At 45.5% G+C, this 22,377-nt stretch overlaps 1 protein-coding gene across 1 annotated transcript in view; it reads left to right on the top strand.

Moving 5' to 3' along the window:
• The window catches only part of CCN4 (cellular communication network factor 4), a 63,606-nt gene that overhangs the window by 31,346 nt on the left and 9,883 nt on the right, over window positions 1–22,377 (top strand). The window contains exons 2-3 of the mRNA XM_066578771.1: window positions 15,002–15,278; window positions 21,130–21,387. Of these exons, the coding sequence (XP_066434868.1) occupies window positions 15,002–15,278; window positions 21,130–21,387 (535 nt within the window). The remainder of the gene's footprint in view (window positions 1–15,001; window positions 15,279–21,129; window positions 21,388–22,377) is intronic.

Here is a 22,377-nt window from a genome sequence, read left to right as displayed (position 1 = left end):
TGGCATGACCATTCTTTAGATCCTAAATAGGAAAAGTAAAGGGGTCACAACTCGATTATTCAATACTAAGTACAAAAGTAAGTGCACCCCTATATAATGTAACTTCTCAGTGTCGTACAAGCGTGAAATTTGGCGTGAGCCTTCTTTAGGTCCTAAATGAGGTGGGTGGGAGGGGTCGCACATTCTGCAGAGGGACATCGGTACATGCAGCCTGAGGATAATCTAACGCTCCTCTATATGTATACATATTTTATTCCTCAGTTACTCTAAAGTAACCTTGACTTCATGAAATTTTCTGTGCAAACAACACGTAAACACCTGTGTCAAATTAACTTGGACGAGTCCGTGTATCTCAGCTAGTCTGCCTGTAGAACCCAGCACAAGTTTTATCCGCATGAATTTAGCGCTGTCAATGGACTAAATTTGCATATGGAATTTCCAGCATGTCTCCGCACACATCTACGAAAAGGAGTGGTATGCTACTTTTTTATGTGGATCCACGAGGAAGTACTTTAGAAATTTCAAACACAGATTTTTCCCAATGAAAGAGCTAAATCAACATTTGTATCCACAGCAGAATTGCTATGGATTTCTGCTGCGGTTTTCAGGTGGATTCTTCATAGAGAATTACGTGGCACAATCTGCTGTCTGAAAGTACCTGAAGAGGCAAAATCCACACTGAAAATCCTCAGCAAAAAATTGACATGCTGTGGATTGAAAATCTGCAGAGTACCGCAGTTCAGCTGCGTTTGTACTGTGTGGCCTCCTGCCCATGGGCGAATATTTTCTGCAGAATCCGCGGTCAGCGTCCGCATCGTGAATTCGCAGCAAATACCTGCTCATGGAGAAAAAAAAAGTGCAGCATGCTCCATTTTCTATCAACAAGTATTTTATTGGATTTTTTATCCTGAAATACGAGACCCTGTAAACGACATGTTGCAGAATGTACCCGGTGCGGGGTGCACAATACAGCTTATAGCGCACAGCTTTAGTATAGACCATCATGGAAGTCAATATGGGGTTCACAGTCCAACATATAATGGGACCGGGGTCTGGTGGGGACTGGCTAACTTGTTAGAATCCGGCACATGTCCAAGTGGGTGGGAAAGTAGACCGTATATTGGGTTGTGCTGGTCGGGGACTAGCATGGGCAAAGCTTAAAGGGACAATACTACTGATGAGAGGAGGGAAAAGGAAAAAGGAACAACCAGTAATACGGACCCCAACAATGTGTTACTCGGGCATGGTTGTCCCCCTGGATAATAACTCAGCTGCATTATTTCATCATAATCAATATTTAATGAGGTTTTACCCAAGGAGAGATTTTTTTTGTTCCCAATGGATTCATTTTTGAGGCAGGAAATTAACAGGAGTATCCTGAGAAAAGAAGCCACTCGGCCCAGGAGTTTTTAGATTTTCCCAATTGGCCCAATCCATTTGCCATCAGGTGTCCATCAAGCAGTTATGTTGGACTCCTGGTAAGATCTCTGTCTGAGTTGGGACTTCAGGGGGGTTTCCATTTTTTAACTATGGAAGATCTAGTTGTTGTCGGCACATATGATATAATAGACAGGTCGGAGGGAGGGGGGGGGTAGTTTTCTATACCCAATGATAAAAGGGCCACAGCTGGCTTCCAATTAAAGTTAGAGTGCAAAATCGAACACAATGCTAAGTGTACTTGATCCCATCGTGGTGTAAGAAGCTCACATGGCCATCATATATGTAACCGTGAACCACTTTGTTTCTGACATCTCCAGCAAATATCGGAATGCTGGGGTGAAAATTTGGCCAAAGGATAGGGAGTCAAGCAACATCCGCACAGCGGCTTCCTGTTGGCTTCAAGATGGTTTATACAGTGGGAAAACGTAAGGTTGAGTTGAGAAGCCATCCCCCCGGGGTCTGCACTGAAAGATTCTTGGGGGTCTTTTACCCAATTCATTTGGAGTTGTAGAGTGGATGGGGAGGCTTGTGATGATGATGCTGTATCGGCTTTGGGAATACCTCTAGCCTGATTTCTGTGGTTATATAAAAAGATTTCATATTTTGTGACAAGGCTGCAGTCGAGGGGTCTAATGATGAGAGAGAATGTCGTATCTGAAAGCACCGTCTTTGTGCGGTAAAGCGTGCTCCTTTTTTATGCGGGTTCCACATGGACGGCTTCCATTGAAATCAATGGAAGCCGTCTGACCCGCTGTCCATCTGCAATGAACATTGCAGACAGGTCACAGATTCCGCGTTGTTGCCTAGTGATGGCGCGGGGGAAAAACATTCTTGAAAATGAAATTCTGTACTTTGCATGTACAACGACGAGCCGGCGGGTCCATCTGCAGTACAGAAAAGGCGGCGACAGAGAAGGTAAGCGTAGACGCCGCTGCTGCCAGAGCCGGTTTCTGCTGTGGGATTCTGCATGCAGAGTCCGGCTCTGCCGTGTGCCGGAAGCCAAATGCAATGGACTTTCCATGCAGAAAATCCACAGCATTTACATAGCGTGCGAACCCAGCAGCGCTGATCGGCATTGGAATTCAATTAAAATCCACGGCTGGAAGTTCGTGGTCGGCACGGATTTCTGACGTTGATGTTCACTTATAGAAGCCGCAGATCGGCACAAGTTTACAGCAGTTAATGGGGACGTCGGCGTGCAGATATTACAGTGCAAATTCCACGCCAAGAAGCGACACGCCACGTTTTTTTTTTTTTCTACACATGGATTTGAAGCCCACACGTGGATACATTTCTATTAAATCCAATAAGGTCCCTCAGGACACGGATTTCACCGTTTGATTCCGAATCAGCGTAAATTTACAGCGGCTTTCATTCCAAATCGTGTCCAAACTCTCTATGTGTGAGCGAACCCCAACGCCTTGTCCATGAATGTTATGCAGAGCCCGGTATGAGGGCTTGGGGTTCTGCAGTGGATTTTCATGACAATGTCACCCTAGTCGGTGGGGCAAGTCTGCGCCCGGCCACCTAACGTAATTGTGTCAAGAATTGATATGTTGATTGCTTTTTCCAAGACACAGATTTCAAAATCCACATGCAGAAACCCCCCACTGTGTGAACCGGGGTGCGGATTTCCGTAGCATTCAGTAGATTGCTAAAACAGCGCAGATTTTGGTGCGGCCTACGTGCTGAAAATACTTTGTGAGAACGGGATCTTACGGTTGATATTATCGGCTTTCGTATACTTGTGTACCGATGTACCAATTCATCCTATTCATACCAAAAAATACATTTTGTCAGCAAAGATACACATTTTGAGTTCACAAGATAAATTGTGTACAGAATGCATTTTGTAAAAAAAACTACATTTAGTGTTTAGAAAATGACTTGTGTGGGTGAAAATCATAGTAATTTCCGTCGGGGCGCGCTTGTCCCGGAGTCACCTTCTCTTGCTCACGACTTGCAGTAAAAGTTGGTATTTCAATTATCCGTCCTATAAGTTTAGGGTTCTGGTCCTTGGCAGGCCGCAGTCACATCATGTAATGTCATTAAGCTGTGGATTTCCAGGAACGTTCCTTCTGAGTTTAAAGAGTGAATACGGTAAAGACACTGATGGATGTAAACAGAACGGCGCCATTTTCTTCCACTCCTTCCATAAGATTTATGTAATAAGGGCGTGGGGAAAAATGACTTTCTGTGCAATCTATAGAGAAGCTTGAAGGGACAAAGAGGATGTCTGCTAAGGAGGCGGACAACGGAGAGCTCCAGTACAGTATGTTGGCACCTTGTTCTCCTGAAGCTGATTGACAGAGAATGAGATGCTAACCAGGAGCTCAGGGATAGCAGGTGCCAACCAGGAGCTCAGGGATAGCAGGTGCCAACCAGGAGCTCAGGGATAGCAGGTGCTGGCCAGGAGCTCGGGGATGGAAGGTGCCAGACAGGAGCTCGAGGATAGCAGGAGCCGACCAGGAGCTCGAGGATAGCAGGTGCCAACCAGGAGCTCAGGGATAGCAGGTGCTGGCCAGGAGCTCGGGGATGGAAGGTGCCGGCCAGGAGCTAGGGGATGGCAGGTGCCAGCCAGGAGCTCGATGATAGCAGGTGCCGGCCAGGAGCTCAAGGATAGCAGGTGCCTGCCAGGATCTCCGGGATGGCAGGTGCCAACCAGTAGTTCGAGGATGGCAGGTGCCTGCCAGGATCTTGAAAACCACAGCAGTTCAAATAGCACCAGAGGATTAATGGTGGGTTACCCATTTTAGCATTTTCCTATCCTTCGTGGGTAAGGAGAGCTGCAACGACAATGTAGGGGGTTCTTGCAAGGAGAACAATCCCCCCAAAAAAGGCAAAACAGAAAGTTTTAAATAAAAAAGTTTGTGTTCGTGGAATATGAAAGAAGATAACCCAAAACAAATCGTCAATCTGGTGAGAAAGAAATCAGGATGACACTTACTCCGGAGGATGGGGGTGTATTATGCAAGAAGCCCCCTCCTTGAAGTGTCGATTCCTCAAAGTCCTCCCGGTCGTAATATTCGCGACCGGGAGGACTTTGAGGAATCGACACTTCAAAGAATGGGCTTCTTGCATAATACACCCCCATCCTCCGGAGTAAGAGTCATCCTGATTTCTTTCTCACCGGATTGACGATTTGTTTTGGGTTATCTTCTTTCATATTCCACGAGCACAAACTTTTTTATTTAAAACTTTCTGTTTTGCCAGGAGCTCGGGGATAGCAGGTGCTGACCAGGAGCTCGAGGATAGCAGGTGCCAACCAGGAGCTCGGGGATGGCAGGTACTGGCCAGGAGTTCAGGGATAGCAGGTGCTGACCAGGAGCTCGGGGATGGCAGGTGCTGACCAGGAGCTCGAGGATGGCAGGTGCTGACCAGGAGCTCGGGGATGGCAGGTGCCGGCCAGGAGCTCGAGGATAGCAGGTGCTGGCCAGGAGCTCGAGGATGGCAGGTGCTGACCAGGAGCTCGGGGATGGCAGGTGCCGGCCAGGAGCTCGGTGCCGGCCATTTCATACTTTGCCTCAGGCAGCATAAAGGCTTCGGGCACTCCTGCCATTGAGGTTCTCTTATGAGGTGAAAGGCAACCCGCCGGGCTGAATTGTATAGGGCGTCATTAATAGGCAGTAAGCCTGCATGGTGCACTACATCTATCAGCTGGTCCGACACCCTTTGTATGCCTCACCTCTGTGCAGGTATAATACTTGCCTTCCCCGCATGCGGTCAGGTGGAACTGGTTGTTCATGAGTATTATGCACCTGGACGATGCTCCTCCATATAGCGATGCACCTTCTACCTGGCAGTGGTGTTTGTACCCGTCCTTCTACCGTACATCAGTAAGTCCGGCCGTCGGCAGCGATTTGTGGATACAAGTTGTACTTGAGCAAAAAGATGTAACTTTGTAGCCCTTTAACTCTGACTGTGCTGGCGCTCAGGCTTAGCGGCAGGGACCTGGCCCGGCCAACAGATTTATTACACTTCATGCCAGAAACTGACCTAATTTGTATCTGGAATCTATGGCCGCTCGTCGCGGGTAACGATCTCATACAGTATTGGGCCTCACAGACGGCCTAAAGATGCGCCAAATGTATTAAAAGGCGAATGCTCCTTGGAACATTTGTGGCACTTCATTCTAGTGTAGCGAGGGTCCATTTGGGGAGCAGGAGAGGGGAATCCCCTTGCTGAATGGGCCATCTCATTATGAGACTAAACAGTGCTAAGGGACCCCATTGACTATTATGTTCAGTTTCCGCTCAGCTGCCCGGCATTGTACTGGAAGGAGCGCTGCATGCAGTACTGTTTCTTTCGGTATTGTGTTCCGGGTCTCCGATGAAGGTTCCAGTGCAGATGCGCCGGCAGCCTAAATCTCTCCCTTTTGAGTCCTGAGTCCAGGCTGATTTTTGTCGTCATATAGTATGAGAAGAGATAGGGCGCCACCTGCTGCTCACAAGCAGGATTGCAGCACAGACCTCGCAGCATTCTGATTCTCTTATTGGAATTTTGACCCCCAGCTTTCTTCATAGTCCGTCAATATTTGATCTGCAGCTCTCCTAGCCCTGAGTACCCAACCAATCACTAGACTCATCTGATGAAGGGTCCGGTTCGGGCATGAAATGCGCTGGTCCTTGCCTAATAAATTAGTTAACCGTCTACATTTAAACCTTGAATGGTTTGGGCCAAAGATTTGCTCCGTTTCCAACTTACAGCCTATGAGAGTATCACATGCATGATAGTCTATTGTCAACCATTTTGACGGACGAGAATGGAGCGCGCAGCGTGCAGGGTCCTCGCAGCTCGTGCGGCGCACAGATGAGTGTCTGTATGGTGTCCATTGCTAGATGTGCCTAAGAAGCACGTGAATCTGGTCTAAAACACAATCCTGAACTTAGAGAGTCAACAGACTGCACAGAACAAAGGGTTAAAAGACAGAATCCACACTGCTACATCCTGTTATAATCCGCACATGTAGATGCAGCAGAGCCGAGCTCCTCATCGCCACGCTGCTGCAAACATCAACATGAAATCACTCCTGTGTTACTCACTAGCTGCGTGTCAGCGGCGCCCCCATGTGATTGAAAAGAGAACTTACTGGATGTTACTCATACAGATGGATTAAACTATTGAATGACATTGTATCCAAGAGCCTCAGATATGGAGGCCGTTTTCATACAAAGTGTCCTTGTAAAGCTGCCTTCACACCGGAATAGTCGCATCATCTCGGCTGCCGCCATTCACAGTACACAGGAGTCCTTCACTGAGCATCTCCTGTTTAAGCGGCCCGACTGTCACTTGGCTCTTAGTTCTGCTAAAAACTAAGCAACTCCGACAAGTGAGCGAATTCTTCTTCAGTGTCAGCGGCCGCCGCGTGTACACAGTGCGACTATCGCCCAAACTTACTGTTCCTAGTGAGAATTCTGGCGCTGGTCGCCCCGTGTAAAGTACCCTTAAGTCAGCTCTAATTCAACTCTACTGCATCTGCCTGTTGCTTTTATATGTTAGTATCAATTATGACCACTAGATGGCGATATCAAGATCTCAGAATCTGAATATACACAGAAGGACCACTTTATTATATCCCCAACCCCTTATTACAGACACCCTGATCCTTTATCAGAGCCCCGTCCCTTTTATTGGAGCACTCGGCCCTTTCACAATTGGCGCTCCCCTGTACGGTAATTCCCCCCGTGACCCCGGAGAATAAAATCACGTGACAAGTTTTCCGCGGATCAGTTTCAGTGTGAATCCACATTAGATGGGAAAATCCAGCGATCGGAGTGACTTCCAGCAAGGCCGGTCATCGGTGCTGGACTAGCCGGGGCTCACTGCCGACCGCAGGGGGTTTTCTCAAGTAATGGTGTGGAGAGTATCTAAAGAATGGCGTGATCGAGGAAAACATCCCATGGAAGGGGATCCTGTGGACGGAAACAACTCATCACTGAAAGGGGTCGGAGGAGGATGTCAGGAATCGTTCTGACCAACAGGCTGCCCAGTCAGCTGAATACAACGCTGGAGCTCCAACTAACGTGTCCGAACGCACAACTCGCCGTTCCTCCGCACGGATGGTATAACAGCAGACAACCAGTTCCAGCACCATTGTGTCTAAGAGAAACAGAAAGACTCCAGCGGGCAAAAGAGCGCAAAACTTGTATCACTCAGCAGCGGAAAAACATCTCGTGGGCAGATGGGTCCAGATTTCTGTTGCTGATGGGAGGTCAGAATTTGGTGCAAGCAGCATGAATCGCTGACCCCTTCCTGTCAGCCTTTCAGAACATGTCAGCACCGCCATCTAATCTGCAGGAACTACAAGAAGCTTCCTGTCCGCAGGGACCGGTATTCCTGCACAATGATGTCATCACCCAGTGGAATCTACACCACGAAGGATTGCTGCAGATCTGAAATACAAATGAGTCCAACGCTGCTGGATGGGGGCTGATAAATAGCGTCTGTGTAGATGGCACAGTCCTGCAGCAGTGGCCCCCATGGCTGAGGCCCCAGTTGTCACATTGTGTAAGTTACACTGGAGCATAGCATTTTGTTCTCTGCTATATGAGCATGACTTCTGGACTGTATAAGACCCCCGTAGCCCCTACAGCTCGCTAATAAGGACCCTGCACACTTCAAACAAATAGTCAACCACAGAAATGAAAAAACATTCTATAAGATGGAATCTCATCAGGATGGTATTTGGGCTCCGCGGTGACCGGGGAGAAGCCGCTGCCAGAAGAATGTAGAGATCTGCTATTTCACAGTAACATTTGGCTAAGAGATCAGGAATGCGGAAAAAGACGGATTGTTACAGTCAGGAATCTGAAGTCAAAGCAGTAAGTAAGATCCTGAACATAAAACTAGAACTGTAGGAACAGTCCGGCACTTCTCTTCCTTAATACTTAGTCCGGCACTGCTCTTCCTTAATACTTAGTCCGGCACTGCTCTTCCTTAATACTTAGTCCGGCACTGATCCTCCTTAATACTTAGTCCGGCACTGCTCTTCCTTAATACTTAGTCCGGCACTGATCCTCCTTAATACTTAGTCCACTACTTCTCCTCCTTAGTACTTAGTCTGGCACTGCTCTTCCTTAATACTTAGTCCACTACTTCTCCTCCTTAGTACTTAGTCCGGCACTGATCCTCCTTAATACTTAGTCCGCCACTTCTCCTCCTTAATACTTAGTCTGGCACTGCTCTTCCTTAATACTTAGTCCACTACTTCTCCTCCTTAGTACTTAGTCCGGCACTGATCCTCCTTAGTACTTAGTCCGACACTTCTCTTCCTTAGTACTTAGTCCGGCACTGATCCTCCTTAGTACTTAGTCTGGCACTTCTCTTCCTTAGTACTTAGTCCACTACTTCTCTTCCTTAGTACTTAGTCCGGCACTTCTCCTCCTTAATACTTAGTCCGGCACTTCTCCTCCTTAATACTTAGTCCGGCACTTCTCCTCCTTAGTACTTAGCCCAGCACTTCTCCTCCTTAGTACTTAGCCCGGCACTTCTCCTCCTTAGTACTTAGTCCGGCACTTCTCCTCCTAAGTACTTAGTCCGGCAATTCTCCTCCTTAGTACTTAGTCCGGCACTTCTCTTCCTTAGTACTTAGTCCGGCACTTCTCCTCCTTAGTAATTAGTCCGACACTTCTCTTCCTTAGTACTTAGTCCGACACTTCTCCTCCTTAGTAATTAGTCCGGCACTTCTCCTACTTAGTACTTAGTCTAGTACTTCTCCTCCTTAGTACTTAGTCTGGCACTTCTCCTCCTTAGTACTTAGTCCGGCACTTCTCCTACTTAGTACTTAGTCTAGTACTTCTTCTCCTTAGTACTAAGTCCACTACTTCTCCTCCTTAGTACTTAGTCCGGCACTTCTCCTCCTTAGTAATTAGTCCGACACTTCTCTTCCTTAGTACTTAGTCCGGCACTTCTCCTCCTTAGTAATTAGTCCGACACTTCTCTTCCTTAGTACTTAGTCCGGCACTTCTCCTCCTTAGTAATTAGTCCGACACTTCTCTTCCTTAGTACTTAGTCCGGCACTTCTCCTCCTTAGTAATTAGTCCGGCACTTCTCCTACTTAGTACTTAGTCTAGTACTTCTCCTCCTTAGTACTTAGTCCGGCACTTCTCCTCCTTAGTACTTAGTCTGGCACTTCTCCTCCTTAGTACTTAGTCCGGCACTTCTCCTACTTAGTACTTAGTCTAGTACTTCTTCTCCTTAGTACTAAGTCCACTACTTCTCCTCCTTAGTACTTAGTCTGGCACTTCTCCTCCTTAGTACTTAGTCCGGCACTTCTCCTCCTTAGTAATTAGTCCGACACTTCTCTTCCTTAGTACTTAGTCCGGCACTTCTCCTCCTTAGTACTTAGTCCGGCACTTCTCCTCCTTAGTAATTAGTCCGACACTTCTCTTCCTTAGTACTTAGTCCGGCACTTCTCCTCCTTAGTACTTAGTCCGGCACTTCTCCTCCTTAGTAATTAGTCCGACACTTCTCTTCCTTAATACTTAGTCCGGCACTTCTCCTCCTTAGTAATTAGTCCGACACTTCTCTTCCTTAGTACTTAGTCCGACACTTCTCCTCCTTAGTAATTAGTCCGACACTTCTCCTCCTTAGTAATTAGTCCGGCACTTCTCCTACTTAGTACTTAGTCTAGTACTTCTCCTCCTTAGTACTTAGTCTGGCACTTCTCCTCCTTAGTACTTAGTCCGGCACTTCTCCTACTTAGTACTTAGTCTAGTACTTCTTCTCCTTAGTACTAAGTCCACTACTTCTCCTCCTTAGTACTTAGTCTGGCACTTCTCCTCCTTAGTACTTAGTCCGGCACTTCTCCTCCTTAGTAATTAGTCCGACACTTCTCTTCCTTAGTACTTAGTCCGGCACTTCTCCTCCTTAGTACTTAGTCCGGCACTTCTCCTCCTTAGTAATTAGTCCGACACTTCTCTTCCTTAGTACTTAGTCCGGCACTTCTCCTCCTTAGTAATTAGTCCGACACTTCTCTTCCTTAATACTTAGTCCGGCACTTCTCCTCCTTAGTAATTAGTCCGACACTTCTCTTCCTTAGTACTTAGTCCGGCACTTCTCCTCCTTAGTAATTAGTCCGGCACTTCTCCTACTTAGTACTTAGTCTAGTACTTCTCCTCCTTAGTACTTAGTCCGGCACTTCTCCTCCTTAGTACTTAGTCTGGCACTTCTCCTCCTTAGTACTTAGTCCGGCACTTCTCCTACTTAGTACTTAGTCTAGTACTTCTTCTCCTTAGTACTAAGTCCACTACTTCTCCTCCTTAGTACTTAGTCTGGCACTTCTCCTCCTTAGTACTTAGTCCGGCACTTCTCCTCCTTAGTAATTAGTCCGACACTTCTCTTCCTTAGTACTTAGTCCGGCACTTCTCCTCCTTAGTACTTAGTCCGGCACTTCTCCTCCTTAGTAATTAGTCCGACACTTCTCTTCCTTAGTACTTAGTCCGGCACTTCTCCTCCTTAGTAATTAGTCCGACACTTCTCTTCCTTAGTACTTAGTCCGGCACTTCTCCTCCTTAGTAATTAGTCCGACACTTCTCTTCCTTAGTACTTAGTCCGGCACTTCTCCTCCTTAGTAATTAGTCCGGCACTTCTCCTACTTAGTACTTAGTCTAGTACTTCTCCTCCTTAGTACTTAGTCCGGCACTTCTCCTCCTTAGTACTTAGTCCGGCACTTCTCCTACTTAGTACTTAGTCTAGTACTTCTTCTCCTTAGTACTAAGTCCACTACTTCTCCTCCTTAGTACTTAGTCTGGCACTTCTTCTCCTTAGTACTAAGTCCACTACTTCTCCTCCTTAGTTCTTAGTCTGGTACTTCTCCTCCTTAGTACTTAGTACGGCACTCCTCCTCCTTAGTACTTAGTCTGGCACTTCTCCTCCTTAGTAATTAGTCCACTACTTCTTCTCCTTAGTACTTAGTCCACTACTTCTTCTCCTTAGTACTTAGTCCGGCACTTCTTCTCCTTAGTACTTAGTCCACTACTTCTTCTCCTTAGTCTGGCACTTGATTTACTTGATACATAGTTTTCACACATAGGATGTTTCATGTCTGCAGCTCCAGGGACATAACTCCGTCCACCATAAACAGCAGCAGTGTTCGCTCAGGGATCACTGGGATTTGACAGATCCTTGAGAAATGTCAGATGACGGCTGCTGCAATCCTGCATTTCCCCCCTTTACATGACATCTAGCGAGTGTCAGATTCTGTTTCCTCATATAATATGGCTGCCAAGCGCCTGTCCATAAACTGCTGTCAGTCCTGCCACATCACACAAGTCACACGCCTTTACAATTAGAGAAAACGCCACCCCGCAACAATCCCGCTAATGTGCAATAATAGATCTGTAGAGTGATTGTGGGGCAAACTGGGCGAGTCTCTAGGACCCCCGAGGAGCAGTAATAAAGGTATCGGTAGCCCTGATATCCATATATCCGTGATGTCCGATTACCCCCCACTCCTTCCAGCTAGGCTGCTGTCCTATAGGGGCAAATCTACAAGCGGTGCAGAGGTGGGAGTTGTACGTGGGCCCTGGTGCCTCAGAAGACCCCAGTATTATAAATGGCACATGGTAAGAAGGGGCCCTGGCACAGATTTTGTACTGGGGGCTGGGTGTCTCCATTTACTCCTCTACCTATAGCGCCCCCTGCTGAAGTACATTGGGAAATGTAGTGATTTACAGACAATGCATCCCAAGTAATGATTGTCCTGTGCAGGTACTGAACCAGCAGGGGGCAGTAATGACTAGAAAATGGCAGAATTGTGAATGCAGCTCTGGATGTGACTAGAGAAGAGGATATGATGTAACTCAGCATCAAGGGTTTTAGTAGATGCTCTGTAAATGCACTGCAGCATATGTATTAACCCTCTTATGCCAGGATGCTGGTGTAAAAAAAGTCACAAATTTCGTGCAAATGCCAAATGTGCAATTTTTGAGGGTTTACGACACCATTTCAAAAAGTGGGCGAGGCCTGGCATTTGAGGGTGTGGCCCATCAAATTTACTAAAATTTACCCCAGCACTGACACTAAACACACTGCATTATTGCAACTCTGAGGGCTATTATACGAGCACAGCAACCAGGAAGAGCTACTAGATGTAGCAGAGCTGAGCTAGTCATATTCCCTGATGTCACTATGTTATCTGTTTCTCATGTAAACTTGCCGCATCATCTTACTTTGACTGGAAAAGAGAAACGACCGTGACAAACTCAGCTCTGCTGCATCTGAATATTGAAAGTACATTGGGAGAAAATGTCTGATGATGACACCCTGAGACATGTAGTTCTCCCACTGCCTTCCAGCTGAAGGTCCGAACGTACAGTAGTTTAGGCTGCACCATCTGGCAGTTCTTCGTGTGTTTGAGATTTGGCAGTGGTGCGCAGCAGCTGCGGTGGACGGACGGACGGTCTGTCTGGACTGCACTGCACCGCTGGATAGCCCTCGGCTCTATTGTGTGGAGATCCTGATCCCCGATGATGTCACCAGCTGGACATTATATACTGACTATACATTATATATGGGGTTATTATATACTGACTATATATTATATATGCTGATTTATATACTGACTGCACATTATATACAAGATCACTATATACTAACTGTACATCGTATATGGGGTTATTATATACTGATTGCATTATATGTGGGTGTACTTAGTATACATGGTTGTATACTGACTAGACATTCTATATGGGGTTATATACTGACTGTACACTAGGGGGCGATACAACACTACCCGGGTGTAGAGCGCTGTGTATGGCAGATGTAAGCACGGGGTTGATGACTGACATCGGATCCCACGGGCGCAGTCTTTTCCTGCGCAGCTTAGCACAGTTAACACTTCGTTCGGATACGGGCTGGCCGCCAGCAAACCGCGCCGCTGGATTTAAAGGATGACGATTTTATTTTAATAAAGCGCAGTTACTGCAAATTCCCGACCTACTTTGTTTAATTCCTTACCATGTCAAAATCTCTGCTTGCTGTCAGGGAGTTCCACAGGCAGAAAACAGACACTTTGGCATGCTTCACGCGGGTGAGCACGATGTCAGCGGGCGGGAATCTCGTTGAAATAAAGGGCGCCGGCCACTACCCTGGGGTTGGGGCATTTGCTTCTGCTCCGATCTCTGTGTATTTACGACATTGTCAGCGGGTGCACAATCAGCTGATCGGTCGGGGTCCCAAGCGGTGGACCCCGGCTGATCAGCTATTGGTGACGTATCCAGAGGACACGCCATCAATAGTATTTTCCCCCGGAAAACCCTTCAATTCTTTTTTTCCATGATGTGGATTTTAAACTCTGTGCGCTCAGGATTAAAGGCGAGTGAGGAGACGTATAAGGCCATGCATGCTGCTCTGGGTAATATGCAAATAAGGGAGTGCCACCTATTGGAAAGCAGCTTTCCTGTAAGCCAATGTTAGACTCTTTATACAAGCCTTGAAACAATGACTGGGAATTGAAAGCCAAGCAAGCATCCATACACAGACAGCTGCTTCGGGGGGTTCCCCACTTATCAGTGGGCAGTAGATCTCTGGCTTGGTTGGTGAGAGGCATGGGACGCATCGCGCTAGAGGGCTTTCAATTCCCAGTCATCGTTCCAAGGCTTCTAAAAGGTGGCGCTACGGAGGTATTGTTCCATCTCCGTTATTTGCTACCGTTAATCCACACTGTAGGAACGACAACGTGTCTAACGGGATGTAAAAACAGAGCAGATTCCAATGTGGATTTGGTAGCAGAACACTTCTCACAGCTGAGGGTTTGCTACAATGTAGACAATCCTCTGCAGGGGGGCCTCAATCCTTTATGCAGCCTGAGGCAAAGTGTGAAATGGCGCCCCCTCCCCTTCCCACCAAAAAACCTCACATTTTATAGGCATTGAAGATGCCAAATACCGGATACCCAACAGATATTTGAACCATTGAGACTTGTCTGAAGTGACAGAGTTATAGTATCCCCCTTCGTGGCCCCAATAGTAACAGTGACCCCAATAGTGGCCCCAAAAAGAATAGTGTCTTGTAGTGGACTTCCAACAAGCATTTAACTCAGTCTGTCTGTATGTTCGGTCTGGTAGTTGCTGTAGTCAGTCTGTGACCCCTGACCTCTCCGCCCGAAGTGCGTGCTGATCAGCGGTGGCTGCCAGACTGGAACTACAGATGCAGTGAGTTGAATACTTGTTGGGTTGCTACCTGGTCGGCTCGCAGCTAGCGATTAATATGGCCGGTAAAGAATAAATACCGGCCATGCCAGTGACTTACCAGGCCAGTGGCAAGCGCTGCTGCCCCCTTGAGGTCCTGCAGACTGCTGCCCGAGGCAGCAGGCTCAGGTGGCCTCATGGTAGGGGCTCCCCTGTTCGCCTGCACTAATACATTGTTATGGTCTGTCAGGAAAGAGACTTGTGCTGCTGATGTATCTAGGTCATAGAAAATTGTCTGTACTGGGTATAATTGTAGCAAACCCTCAGCTGTGAGCAGTGTTGGTCTGTGCAGGCTTGCAGCCTTTGTTTGCCTTCCTTTATGTTACTGTTGGTTTATTTTATTAATAAGTCTCTTGTGTCCTTCATTGCAGGTCCTCTTACAAAACACCACCACAATGCCGCCTGTCCCTGCTGTCTCAGAAGAGTACACTAGGACTCAGTACTGCAGGTGGCCGTGCGAGTGCCCTCCAGACCCACCCGTGTGCCCACCCGGGGTCAGCCTGCTCATGGATGGCTGCGACTGCTGTAAGACATGTGGCAAACAGCTGGGGGAAAACTGCACGGAGGCCGACACATGTGACACACACAAGGGGCTATACTGTGACTACAGCAGGGACGTGCCGAGGTACGAAGTAGGCGTCTGCGGACGTAAGTATCCCGTACCTTCAGACTGGGCTGGAAAGATAAAATAAGTCACTGGTCACTAGGGGGTGCTAGTATACTGCTCTATGACTCAATGGCAGCCAGTGCTACTATTGCACCTCTCCTCATGGATACGGGAGTGGGGGGACTAAGACTGGCATTTCACATGCAGGTCTTCATCTAAGCTGCACTGGAGAAGATGCATAAATGATATCAGCGGCGCCCTCCTTACAATATGTTTGCTGCTTCTTCTTTCTGCCCTTGAGCAAAAAATTCTAATCAATGCCAGATTGGCGCTATAGTTTACTCCACTTTTTGGTCTAAATGATAGTACATGGGGGAGTTGCTCACATCTGCTAAGCCCCACCCACCGTTCTTGCCATTTTGCAGAAGTAGTGGTAGTACAAGTGCAAAGATGGAAACAAGTCAGAAGTTATTGGGCCACGGTTGGATGCACCAGAATCTGCAACTTTTTTCTCCCACAATTAGGGCGCACAGCCCTTAATGGAAGTCTGTCAGGTGAAATCAGCCTAACTAACTATTGGCGCTGGCAGATCTGCACTCAGACGTGGAGGTGTCATACAATGATTTTCTTCTGGCAGCGCTTCCACCTTTCTGCTGTAGGCAAACGAGCCCGAGACCGTCAAATGGGCAGCCACTCAGATCAGACTCGCCCTGCACTTCTGCTCTCAGTCTTACTCAGCCCCTTCCCTTCCTAATCCTTGCAGAAGGAATCTGTCAATCATTAAGCAAGGGGCGGAGCTCAGTAACAGTCACATCTCCTAAGTGGTGCAGTGACAGACAATAATTCATATAGGTGCCTCGGGGAGAACGGGGAAGAGGGGCATTACCCATGAGGCCAAAGGTAAATATGGAGTGTGGCGTGCTATCTGGGGATTGACCCCGCCTCAACTCATGGATGGAATGCAGATCTGTAAGAAAATAATGAAGTTCTAATGTGCATAGAGAATATCCGTCATGTTGAAAATGGCGTCCCATCTGTGAGCAACAGGTTATAGAGCGGGGGTAGCTGAGAAGATGAATATATAGATTTAGGGAAAAATCTTCAAGATAACTTGAATGTTATGGAGTTATTGAGTCTGAAAGGTGGTCTTATCCACTGATAAGGACCGGCTCCCAGACCTACAAGCCCAGAGCGAGCAGGAGTAGAAGCCAATACATGACAAGTTGTCCTGGATTGTGTCCTCTGAGCCTATTGTAAGGAGAATTTGTGTATTTACTAAGGAGAAGACAATCTTAAATCTCATGTAAAAGCATGGGCCCTCAGGAGAAATACAAATCACACCAGCCTGCTGTGGTATCAAATGACTTCTAATTTATTCAAAGATGCATGTGGTTTATATTCCATAAATGACATCACAGTAAAAGTATCTACCTCCAAGAATAATTAGAATACATGATAGGCTATAACTAAAATGTTTAACATACATTACACCTTTTAAGGTGTAACTATAATATACAATGAAACCCTATGATTTCACTGGGAAGGAATGCAAGGGAGGCCTCTAAGGGACTATCTTCTGTCTACTCTCTGGTATAAAGAAATGGTTTCACTTAACCCCTCAACTACTTATACTAGCAGCATGCTATATCTTCCTAGTCTACAATCAAATAGGAAAAACAATTAACTCATATATTGATCTACAATTTTCTTAACATTCACCACTTTAGATCAATACATCAACACAGTATCTTAGTAAAATTATGTCTCAAATACATATATAAAATGGTTTTACCCCAGGTGGAAACAGCAAACTCAATGTATAACATTGATCACTTATCTGTGGGGTGTAGGTAGAGTTGAAAAGCGTAATCATACATTTTACATTTATCACAGCTTGAACACTTGTCATTAACTTTCATCCATCCGTGCGGTCAAGTCTTTCTCTCTCACATAAATATTAATAACCATATAATTCTCTACACACAATGTTTACTGCATAGCATAAAAATTTACACAACTACTACTACTCCAACCATCTGCAGAATTGCTTGATCCTCCAACCTAAACAACCCCCCTCTGGAATTCCTCTTATCAAGGAGAGGTGAAGAAGTAAGATAAACAAAGCTTTAACTGTTTCTAGACTCCTACAGATAACTGTAGTATCATTGTAATATTCATAGGAACCTTCAGGTCTTATTAGAGGTCATCAATAACTCATTTCTCCTACAGGACATTCTCACAGAGAAAACATAGCAGTAACACCATTTAGCAGGTATAGATGTGCCCAACCAATCACAGAACTGATCTGCACAAATAACAGCAAGATTATACTTTAAAATTCCTATCTTTCCTATTTTTAAGACAGCATAATTCACTTGATTCATTACAAGTTTCTTTTCAATTCACGCAAGTGAGTACAGCTGTAAGATTTTTGCAAAGTCAGTCACGCACTCCCCCCTCCCTTCTTCTCAGTGAACTGTAAAGCTGAAAGATAGGGGTGAGGGTGTAAGTGAAACTGCAGCTTTATCAGAGGTTTGCGAGAATCAAGCATCCTTTAACCATTTATTCTTTTCCTCATATTCCCCTTTCTAAAGCTAGCTGGTCATATATTCTATTTTATTTTGAATTACTTGTATAAAGAAATGACCTAAGGATTTATTCCAGATACCCATGCACTTATAGCAAACAACCTCTGGTCTTTTAAGATAGGATTTTGCAGTGTGATCAACAGTTGATTACAATATTTGCTATGCGTGCATGGGGAGTTTACTGCCTTTATTATTTAAAAAAAAAACTTTGTGCATCTGTCCTTGACATTGTATAACCCCAATCCTAGGCTGCTGTGGTCCATAATGCCTGAGTCCATCCTTTACACTCAGTCCCGAGAGGGATAAAAAAATATGTATTTGTCTGCCCAGGTAAGTTTCTTTGCTTCAGTTTGATCCCCATAGTCCATCATCTGACACATATCTACCAAAATGGTGCTCGTCACTCCTTTTGTAAAAGTTAAATTCAGGGCTTTACCAGTTCTATCCCACCATGTAGGTTCAGACATTCCCCAGTAACTGTTCCCCCAACAAAAAATTACAACAGAGACATGCACAAGAGAATTCCTTACAGTTTGTATTTCCCATCGTTAGTAATTATGTTCTTGACGTTGATTTAAGAGACAAACAACATAAAACAAGCCTTTGGCCACTAAAATATACAGCGGAACCGCAAAGGATCCTGACCAAAATCAGTGCTTCGCTATATACACAAAGACTCCTTCTTGCCTTTCCAAGTAGGGCCTGTGAACATTGAACACAATCAAGGGTCTTGTCCGAAAACAACCTGCACAGCAAGGTTGGTCCTTAATGCGGCCAAGAGGTCAGTGCCCATGTGTCGGATCAGCTTATCTCAATCACTCACACATTCGCTTCATGCAGTATAAGACAACAATACAAATATTACAATATGTTAGTAGGTGGCCGCCCTTTTTGTATATTATTAGTTACTCTATAACACAATATCAAAGAAAAAGTTCGGAAAAACGTCACTGTTTCAGACAGGATGACTGGCCTCTAATGACATCTAAGCAAGACGGAAGTCTTTTAATGATCGGAGAGTAATTCAGACCCATCTATTCACAGTCAGATTGTCCTTTCCCTCTGCCGTGAGTTTTTCTGGCTGGAAGGACCAATATGTAAGGAGAATTTGTGTATTTACCAAGGAGAAGACAATCTCAGATCTCATGTAGAAAGCACGGGCCCTCAGGAGAAATACAAATCACACCAGCCTTGTTGCGGTATCAAATTATTTCTAATTTATTCAAAGTTGCATGTGGTTTATATACCATAAATGACATCACAGGAAAAGTATCTACCTCCAAGAATAATTAGAATACATGATAGGCTACAATTAAAATGTTTAACATAAGGTGTGACTATAATATACAATGAAACCTTATGATTTCACTGGGAAGGTATGCAAGGGAGGGGGTCTGAGGGACAATTTTATCTTCTGTCTTATCTCTTACTACTCTCTGATATAAAGAAATGGTTTCACTTAACACTTGCAGTACTTATACTAGCAGCATGCTATATCTTCTTAGTCTACAATCAAATAGCAAAAACAATTAACTGATACATTGATCTACAGTTTTCTTAACACCTATACATTAATCTGCTGTGTAACATGCTGATTGGACTTCACCCTCATTGTCAGGAATACATTTGCGCATTGGGATGGGGGGGGGGGGGGAGGCTAAAGGCTGCAGTGTTTTATGCTGCTCAATGTGAATAAGATTTTTTTTGAGAATTCTCTTCACTGCAGAATGTTAATTATATTAATTATCAATTAGTAAAGTTGAATTATTTTTTAGGTTATTTTGTTTCCTCAATTTAGATCTAAAGTTCTATGCTAAGTTATCTAATATCTCTTTATACCAGTCGGAGCTCTAATTCTTTTGAAACCGAGATCTAAATCCCCTGTTTTTCACAATTGGCAACAAGATAACATTTTACCTCCAACCACCACTAGGGGGAGCTCAGGAGCTTACTCTATACTGTTTATACATTGAGATTAAAGGGGTTGTCCACAGTCTTCATGATTGGCTGTCAGTAGTAGATCACGCAGGGGTCTGCCACTCAGGACTCCCACCGATCAGCTGTTAGGCACTCTAGAGTGCTTGTGCACACAGCTTCGCTCCCACCGCAGTGGCCACAATTAGTATTACAGGCTGAGTTTCCGTTGAGTGGGGGCAAAGTGCAGAGGAACAGAGCTATGTGCTTCTGCTACACATAAGCGCCATGCACAAGTGCAGTGGTCTGTTAAACTGCAGAAGTCCTGAGTGGAGGACTATTAATGGTTAATCTGAAGAAAGGGCATCAATTGTTTAAGGCTAGATAATCCCCTTAATAGAGGTGAGCAAGTTTGCTTCAGCCAGTTTCCCAAATTTCATCGGAAGTTTTGGGTTTGAACTGAACTGAAAGTTCAAAAACCCCTAAAACAGATACGGAACACTGTTTAAGAGCATGGTGGTGGCTCTTCAGTGGATGTAGCTCAGTGGTTAGCAACGCTGCGGTTTTATCTTCAAATCTGACCAAGGACAACACCTATATGGAGTTTGTATGTTCTCTATGTGTTTGTTCTTGCCCTTGTTCTTTTCCTCCGAAGAAGAAAGCAGCATGGTGGCTCAGTGGTTAGCACTGTTGCCTTGCCGTGATGAAGTCCTAGGTGAAATCTGTCCACAAACAATATCTGAATGGAGTTTTTATGTTTTCTTTGTTTTTCTTCTTCATGTTCTTCTCCTCAGAGAAGGAAGAAGTGTGGTGGGTCGGTATTTAGCACCCTTACCTTGCAGTGCTGGGGTCCTAGGTTCAATTTTGACCAAAGACAACATGTGCATTCAGTTTTCCATTCCATGAGGAGCTTAAGTTTCCTAATGTCTAACCTTAATAATAACACAGTATGCAGTAAGCTTCTGAGCTCCTCCTAGTGGTGACTGCAGGTAGACAGAATCTTATCATTGACATCTATGCAAGGGATTTGGAGCCCAATATCAGTAAAAGGGAACTTGGACCCCTACAAATATATATTAAGAAATGGGTGTGCACAGAATATTGGACCTTAATATCACATTATGTAAAGGTGGGCATTCAGGGGCATAGCCACAGGGGTGTAGCGGTAACAGATGCAATTTGGCCCCCATGTGTCTTTGGGGGTTCAAAGGCCTCTCTGCTTCATAAACACATCAGTATTATAAATGGAAGGCAGCAACGTGTTACATACAATCTATGGGGCCCGGGGCCACGCTCCTGCACTCTGTAGGGGGGGCTGTATTGGTGCTGAGACTATGCATGATAACAGTTGTAACCTCGCTCTCTCTTACTCTTTGCTGTGTATTTGTAGAGATGTCGGGAGTTGGTTGTCTTCTCAACGGTGTGCGGTACGTTACTGGCCAGAGCTTTCAGCCAAATTGCAAATTCAACTGCACATGCCTAAATGGGGATATAGGCTGCGTCCCTCTCTGCATGAACTCGCGGCCCCCACTGGTGTGGTGCCAGAACCCCAAACGGGTCAAAATGGCTGGGAAGTGTTGTGAGCAATGGATATGTGACGACTCCAAGAGGTTCAGGAAAGCATCTCCACGGCACATCGCTGCCCCAGGTTGGTTTGGTGACAGAATTGTACGGTTTTTCCACTAATGACACATTACTTCTATCCGCAGGATCTTATATGTTATCGCACACTTTCCATGGATGGTGCCAGATTGTATTCAATTCATATCATTGCAAGTTGTAGAACTTAACAAAAAACTTATTAGCAAAATGTACACAAACTGATGGAGCTGCTGCAGTGGTCATGGGTCTAGATGAGTATGGATGATGTTCGACACCATTGGAATAAATCCCTGATGTGTGAAAACCATGATTGTTCAAAAAGGTTGATCAACCTCTTATTGAGTTGATGAGCCTAATGCAGTGATCGTTCAGTGTATATGCACTCATTGTGAGTAACATCCCTCCCCTAGAAGGAGTGTGTGTGTGTGTATATATATATATATATATATATATATATATATATACACACACACACACTCATTGTCAGTAACATCTCTCCTGTATAAGTTGTCAGATAGGATGAAACTTTCTCTGTGTGATTGTAATACTGATATAAGTAAGTGATTACAATATCAGAGCTAAAGGATCATTTATTGTGGAGAACCGACCCCTTGTAGGGAGGCTCTAGTACCCTGTTGTACCGCCTCTAGCTTGGATACAAGAAGTGATACGGGTGGGCGTGAAGGCTCTAGTACCCTGTTGTACCGCCTCTAGCTTGGATACAAGATGTGATACGGGTGGGCATGGAGGCTCTAATACCCTGTTGTACCGCCTCTAGCTTGGATACAAGATGTGATACGGGTGGGCATGGAGGCTCTAGTAACCTATTGTACCGCCTCTAGCTTGGATACAGGATGTGATATCGGTGGGCAAGAGAGCTCTAGTAACCTGTTGTACAACCTCTAGCTTAGAAACAAGACGTGATACGGGTGAGCAAGAGAGCTCTAGTACCTTGTTGTACCACCTCTAGCTTGGATACAAGATGTGATACGGGTGGGCATGGAGCCTCCAGTACCCTGTTATACCGCCTCTAGCT

The sequence above is a fragment of the Eleutherodactylus coqui genome, chromosome 9 (genome assembly GCF_035609145.1).
Source record: "Eleutherodactylus coqui strain aEleCoq1 chromosome 9, aEleCoq1.hap1, whole genome shotgun sequence".
Taxonomy (NCBI): Eukaryota; Metazoa; Chordata; class Amphibia; order Anura; family Eleutherodactylidae; genus Eleutherodactylus; species Eleutherodactylus coqui.
This window is presented reverse-complemented; position numbering and strand designations above follow the sequence as displayed.